This window comes from Trachemys scripta, chromosome 3 (assembly GCF_013100865.1).
Source record: "Trachemys scripta elegans isolate TJP31775 chromosome 3, CAS_Tse_1.0, whole genome shotgun sequence".
Classification (NCBI taxonomy): domain Eukaryota; kingdom Metazoa; phylum Chordata; order Testudines; family Emydidae; genus Trachemys; species Trachemys scripta.
This window is the reverse complement of record NC_048300.1, coordinates 47,721,254-47,728,583: the sequence shown is the minus strand read 5'-3', so window position 1 is coordinate 47,728,583 and position 7,330 is coordinate 47,721,254. Positions and strand designations below refer to the sequence as shown.

Sequence of the window (7,330 nt, the reverse complement as noted above, 5' to 3'; positions counted from 1 at the left end):
GGAAGCAAATGCAGAGCTGTAAAAAAAAAGGGGGGGGGGGGCGGAGTGAGATTAATCCAAACACATTTGGTGGCTTGTGTGAAGTGAGGATTGTGGGTCTGAGTGCAGCTCTGAGTGAACAAGAGTTCACATTGCAAAAAACACCATCACAACAGATACCCACTGGCAGCCTTGTTGGAAGTTTGAGCTGACACATCAAGGACAATATGGTTCTCCACCACTTACCTATCATCTCTCATCCGTAGTGATGGTTTCTCCAGGGCAGGGCGGAGGCCTGTTAATAGGCAATGTGGGGAAGCTTCCACGCAGCTGCCTATGCTGTACTTGTTTTGTGAATAAAAAACTTCCTTTCATTTGTGCACTTAAAAATAACATTCACAAAAGCAAAGGGAGCATTTTTATTTTTATTTACAGGTCTTCATTTTTCTCATCACCATTCAGAGAAACACAATCTGGCTTCTTAAGCGAGGCAATTCCAGTTCATTTATAGTAAGGCAAAGAGAACACGCCAACAAGATTTAGTTAAAAGAATAGCAGAAAAGCACAACTTAGAACTCCAAATATTGGTAAGGAAAATGCTTGATCTCATGTCAGTAACAGTTCAGATATGTTTCCCTCAAAGTGTGATGTTAGGAGATCTCCATTCAAATTTCTTAGCCCAGCCATCTGAAAGTTTCATTTTGATATGGCATCGCCACAACTTTCACAAAATGAAATGAATACAGAGTTAGTAGAATTCTATGGGCCTCAGATGTGCCTGGGAGTGTTTTTTCCAGAGTCTTGCGATATTTGGTATTTTTCTTAAAGCCCCAGCTCCCAGTGTCAAGTGATTACAGAAGATTCTCAGCTTTCAATTTTTTTTAAAGTAATTTTCTAGCCCTCACAATTGTAGATAAAAGCTTGGCAACATAATTAGAGGGAACCCTAAAGGCTCAAAAATCAGAAAGCAAACAATATATATATTTTTTTTCTTAAAATCTTGTGATTTTTAAGCAAATCTCGTGATTTTGCAGGGCCCAAGGCATGATTTCTCAATGTCTAGAATTGGCAATACTGAGGTAGTAAAGCCTACCATGTCTCAGACCTGAGACATATAGTATCTGAACATATTGATTGTAGCTGTCACTAACAAAGCATTAAAATACACAAGCAAATCAAAGGCGGTGAGGCTACCTTTTCCTGATACCTTTACTATCTCCATTTCCTTACATTATTTTGACTTTTCCTCCTCATAACCAGCATCAAATCTCCACTACTTCTCGCGCCTTATTCCCCTTCCTGTTTTTCCACTCATACCTCTCTCCCTCTTCCACTTGCTTTCCCTTCCCCTTTGCTCCTTTTCACACATAGCATCAGGCTTGAGTAAATTAATTCATTTAGAATTACAAACTTTGGCTCAATTAATCTACGATTATTTCCTTGGGCTTGCACATTCTTTCACTGGATCTGATTTTAATAGCTGAAAAGCACTTAAGATGTTTGCATGAAAGGCACTGGAGAAATGTGATTGTTCCAGAATAGAATACTCTGTCACGTCAGCATCTTCATTTGTTGTTGTTGTTGAAAAGAATTTTCAGATGCAGGTCACAGCAGCAGATCTAATGCTAGGAAAGTACAAATCACCGTACTCCTCTATGAAAGCTCATTTTTTCTTCCTTTATGAGACAGGCAGAGCCACTCTAGCGGACCAAGGAGGCTACTGATGCTGCTACTCCAAAGGGTGCTGCATATGCAGTTGCTAATCCTTGCAGGCCGATCACCAAGTAGCGACATCCTTTCTGGAGAGCTTTGCCAACATTCTATTTTTAGAGAAGAAGGGGGCGGGAGAGAGAGAGAACAGAAAATAACATCAAATTAAACAGTTTGGGGAGCTCAAATAAAGGGCAGCCATTTTATATGTCCTTCCACAACCTCAGAATATGAACAGACCCACCATCTTCTTAGGGCTTGTCCACAGGGGGAAGTTTTACCTGTCAGACCAGCATAATTCAATTGACATAGTTACACCAGTATAAATTGGCATGTGGACACTCTTATTCTGCAGCAAGAATGACTTTTTTTTTTTTAAACACTCTTCAAAGTAACGTAAGCTAAACTGAAAAAAGGCATCTTTCGATAATAAGAGAGTTGAAACAGGGTTATATCAGTGTAACTATATAGGTTTAAGCTCACGCCTTAGCTTATAGCAGTAGAGCTTTCCCAAGCAGACAAGCCTTAAGTGTGTTATAAAGACCATTAGATTGCTTGCATTTAAGAAGGATACTAGCTGGTTAAAATTGGGGTGAACGTTTAATGGAAATGTACACAAACATTTCAACTCTTTTTGTCAACATTTCAAATTTTGACCATCTCTGTTTTAATATATATCTATTAAAAACTCACACATTTGTTTACAGCATTGCAGGAAACCCAAGATAGATTATTGAAATTGAAAATATTAATCTAATTTTCCTTTCAGTCTTGATACTATTTACTTACAGTTGGAGTTTCTCATGATTGGACAGTTAAACAGTCTGGGCCAGTGCTTTTTTGTTTATCGTTAGTTTCTAGTCAAATTTACTTTCAGGCCCTCAGGGATTAGCACAAGACTGCAATGTTTGCATTGCACACGCTACAGGTGAATGTTTGTCTGTTTAAAACAAAATTGGTGGAATCCAATCCATTTCTATTACAGAAATAGCTTTCCCTAAAATTGAATTACCGCACCTGAAAGACCAGATGAGATCAGACAATGTCCCTTGATGGGCCAGACTCTGCAGTCCTCACTCCCATGAAACCCTATACAAGTTTTAATAGCGTTAGGGTGGCCAGATTGAGAGGCAATAGACCAGTGGGTAGGGCAGCAGATTGGAAGGCAGGAGACCTGGGTTCTTTTCCCAGCTCAGCCATGAATCTGCTGTATGACACTGCGCAAGTTACTGCTCCTCTGTTTCCTTCCTGTCTTTTGTGTGCCTTGTCTACAGTTAAGAGTTTTGCCAGTTTAACTATATGGTTATCATTAAACAAGCCAAATCTTTCCCCTGTAGATGCAGTTATTGCTATAAAAGTGCTTATGCCCATTCCCAGAACTGCCATAAGATACACTGGGATAAAAACTTTTATACCACTACTACTACTGTGTCTATACTAGGGCTTTTACTGACATAGCTGTGTCTGCAAAAAAAAAAAAAAAAAGACACCCCTAACCAATATAATTATGCTGGTAAACTTTTATGTGTAAACTAAGGCTTAGTCTACACTAGAGAACTAGGTCAGTGTAACTACATCACTCAGAGGTATGAAAAATCAGCACCTGGTCCCCTAGTGACACAGTTAAACCGAGCTCATCCCCCCGACAGACAGCACTAGGTCAATAGGAGAACCTAGCTACGGCCTCTAGGGGACTGATATGAGACCCCTCCCGTCAGCATAGGTAGAGTCCTCACTGAAGAGCTATAGTGGTGCAGCCGCGCCACAGTCGCATTTTAAGTGTAGACGAGCCCTAAACCTTAGACCAGGGATGGACAACTGGCCGCCACTTCCACATCATTTATTTGGCTCGCTCATAGGTGGCTGGTGAAAACATTTTTTTGTGGGGGAAATGGAGGAGGTTGAGCTGAGGTATGGCCATGGCTGACCCAGTTAGCACCCCCCAGACCCAAATCTGAGCACCAAGCACAGATTAAACGGACAACATTGAGTTACCAAAATTATTCAAGAGGAATGTTACTTTCAGAATAGGAGTGATTTTTGACCTACATGATGATAGTTACCAAAGTAAAAAATGGTTACTTTTCCCCCTTAAAATTTGTGTGCAACTTTCAGGGACACCTTGACTCTAAACTGATCATTTTATAGATATATGGAATCTTATTATACTATTTTTGTTGCTGCTGAGAAAAGAAAAAAATCCACCCCCTAATACTTGTAGTTAATTAGAACGATGTCAAAATAAGAATGCTAGAGAAATGCAGCACAAAGAAATGTAAAGTATCCCTCACATGGATTAGCTTAGTGCCATTTCCAGACTGAAATGACAGATTTTCTATCCTTTGATCTAAGTGATAGTCAGTTTCATTCCTTCTCTAATGGGACTGGTTTCTTCCGAACAACAAAGAAAGTCAGCAGGCTGCTTCCTCAGATTTAACTAATGAATTGTCTTTCAAGCAAACATTTCTCTTTCCTATGAATGGCAGCAACGTATTTCTAGAAAGCCTCAAAATATCTGTGTGAGAGATATTTAGGGATGTTTTTAAGTTAGTTTTAAGTGTGATTTTACATACCTAGGAAATCTGTTGGACAGTTACTATTAGTTACTATAATGATCTGAGAACTCACCACTTTAGCACAAGTTTACTTTTAAGTGCAAACGTAGGGTTGCAGCCATAGGATATTAAGTGTATTTTTTTAGCAGTCTGTGATTCACCTCCTAAGGACAATGGAGATTAGTGCCTTTAAGACTTATACTTACAACTTTCTGATGTTACAATAAGCAGTTTGAGGAAATAATTGTCAGTTACTTCCCTTATCCTCTCCCTGAGATCCATGCAGGATTGTTCACTACATGGTTTTGTGGTCAAGGCACAGGACTAGGTGTCAGGGCACCCGGAATCTACTCCCAACTCTGCCACTTATTTCTGGTGTAACCTGAGCAAGTCACTTCATTTCTCCATCTGTAAACTGGGGTAACAACTCACAGGAGTGCAGTGAGGTGTAATGTTCCAGAAATTCTTGGCAACCCTCTAAAAAGGGTCTCCTACTGCTGCACTTCTAAGTGACTTCTAGTGCTTGCTGTAGTCTAATTTTCCCCGCTTGCTCATCTATCTATGTACTATAAGGCTCCCATCAGCACAATATCCGAATCCTTCACATACATCAATCAATCCAAACAGCACCTTTGCACAGTAGGGAAGTATTGCCCTATTTTACAGATGGGGAAATGAGAGAGAGACAATGTGACTTTCCCAAGGCCACACAGGAAGTCTGTGGTACAGCAAGGATGTGAAGGCAGATCTCCCCATCATCCTTCACCACAGAACCATTCCTCCTCTAGTTTTATTTCCCGAAACCAGCAGTGACCTCCCTGGCAGGGCATTATACTTGCATTTGCATTTAAGGTTTGTCTGGTGTATTCATTCCTTTTTTTAGCACCATCTCTCAGTTTGCATTCCCTTTTCCTCGGATTTTTGAATACAATTTTTGTGACATTTCAGTTCACTAGCACATGATGCCGGGGATCAACTATTTAAAAGCACCTTACAAGTTAATTTTCCTTTGCCCCTCTGATTAACAGAGGAGTCTGAGTGACAGAAGAGGAGCCTGGCTCTTCACCATTAAAGGAGGGGGCAACAGGGGAAGACTGTGAGCTTTAAAGTTTGCATCTCCGGTGTCAGACTACAAACTGGGAGTTGCTGTCACATTTAATGACACTGGAGCATGACAGATCCTCCAGTAAATTCTTTCTTTGAAGCAGCATTGCACAGCGGGGAGGGTGCAGAGAAGAAAGTTGAAGGGATAGAAGAGTGCTGTCATCTCCCACTTCCACTCTCTAACACATAGAGGAGGAAGCTGTCCTGCCCCACTAACAGGTCTCAGCACAAGCATCACTGCCACAGACAGAGCAGAAAAATCAGGGCCATGTCTTACTGCACACATTAAAAACGGGACCTGGCAGGGAGGAAAGTGAGATGGGGAGACAGAATGTTTAGGTTCTAGTCCAGGCTCTGCTACGATTCTCTGTGTGACCTTGTGTGACTGGCAACCTGCACTTGCCTCTGTTTACCTGTTAGTGACATGGGGACTGACACACCCCACAAGAATGAGGCGAGGTTGCATTCGGTAACGTTTGCAGAACCGCACACGGAAAGGTGCGGGAGGAACGCAAAGGATTCATAGTGCTTAAAGTTTCAAGTGCAGTTTCTGGAGCATAAATGAAAGTCAAGTCCTGAAACGGATATTAGGTGGGGAACCACCCCCATTAGCCCAGTCCGCGCCACCAGCAGAGCCCTTTGCTAAGAGGAGCCTGGAGGAAAGGCAGACGATGCATTTAAAACAGAGTTAAAACCGCGGAGCGTCCACCAAGCTAAACACACCGGCCCCGCCTGGCTGGGGAGAGCGCGGGGTGCACGGTCCGGGCTGGTCAGTGTCAGACGCGGGGCCTCTGGCACGATTGGAGCGAGCTATTAACCCCTTCCTAGCTCGCCCAGCGCCCCGCCCCCAGGAAGGCGCCCCGCATTGCCTGGCCAGGCAGCAGAGCCCGAGCCCGGCGGTGCTCAGCACACAGGGCCATGGCTGGGCTGGGCTTGCTCTGTGCGCGCTGATCGCTAGCCGGCGGCTCGCCCCAGGGGCCAGGGGCTGACTGCAGCCTCCAGCCAGCTCCGAGCACTCGGAGTCTGGGGCCACCGAGCAGCCGCGTGCCAAGGCCCAGCCCAGCGCCGGCAGGGGCAGGCCCGGGACTCCCTGTGGTCCCGGGAGCGGCGTTTGTTAGCGGCTCCCCCCGAGCCCGGCGGAGCTCGATCCGGGGGCAGCGCCAGGGCTGGGCAGCCGGCTCCTTACCTTGCTGTACTTCCTCAGCTTCCTCTTGCACTTGCTCCTGCCTGCCGAGCCCTCCTGCCGCAGTGGCTCGTAGTTGTCCGGGAGGAAGGCGAAGCGCACTTTCTTGGAGCGGCAAGTCTCCTCTGCCTGGCTCCCCGCGGCTCCCAGGCTCTCCTCCTCCTGCTGTTGCCTCTCCAGGATGGAGATCTTGTCCTCACCAGGCCCCGAGGGGGAGAACTTGGCTTTCACCCTCCCACCCAGCCTGGCCCCCACTGTCATGGTGCCGAAACTCGCTCCCGGGGTCGGGGTGGGACGGTTGGCTTAAAGTCAGGCTAGCTGCACCTTTGATCCCTTTCTGCTTCCCAGGCACAGGACGGGACTTCCCAGTGGCCTGGCAAGGGAGAGCAACAGGTGGAGCTAAAGCGAAACATATTTACATCCCAGACTGGATTAGAACCTCCCCTGCCCAGCCCTGAGTCCCGCAGAGACAAGCAAGTCACAGCAGCCTTGGTGCCATCCTCCTGCAGGGGGCTTGGGCTTTGATCCCTGCCCCTCCTCGGCCTGGGAGAAATTAGAGCTAAGCAGGGTTTTGGTGAGTGTTTGACATACTGAAAGTATTGGGGAGTGTAGAAAGCTTCCTGGTTACCCCCAGCTTTCTAAACCCATTGGAAGTATTTGGCCCCTTGGCAGGGGACATGCTTCCACTGCGTAGGATTGAAGGAGACACTAGCAGCCATGCCCACAGCTGGCTTTTCTAAAACAATGTCAGCCCTGCCCTTCAAACACTGGTCAAGGCTGGTCTAAAGTTTTCTGCAAG

The 7,330-nt window shown here is 45.2% G+C and overlaps 1 protein-coding gene across 1 annotated transcript; it reads right to left on the bottom strand.

Annotated features, from left to right (window-relative positions):
* Positions 1 to 385: 385 nt before the first annotated feature.
* On the bottom strand, positions 386 to 6,912 carry C3H1orf115 (chromosome 3 C1orf115 homolog). Its single transcript, XM_034764620.1, has 2 exons — positions 6,535 to 6,912; positions 386 to 1,799 (listed from the first exon to the last, which is right to left on the bottom strand). The coding sequence occupies exons 1-2, from the start codon at positions 6,790 to 6,792 to the stop codon at positions 1,680 to 1,682; spliced, it is 378 nt and encodes a 125-aa protein (XP_034620511.1). The 5' UTR covers positions 6,793 to 6,912; the 3' UTR covers positions 386 to 1,679.
* Between the last annotated feature and the right edge of the window lie 418 nt (positions 6,913 to 7,330).

Bases quoted from the DNA above. Each gene is read 5' to 3' on its own strand.
- C3H1orf115 (XM_034764620.1), bottom strand. From the start codon at position 6,792: ATGACAGTGGGGGCCAGGCTGGGTGGGAGGGTGAAAGCCAAGTTCTCC. The intron at 1,800-6,534 runs GTAAGGAGCCGG...CTCTAAAAATAG, and splicing joins AGCTGAGGAAGTACAGCAAG to AATGTTGGCAAAGCTCTCCA.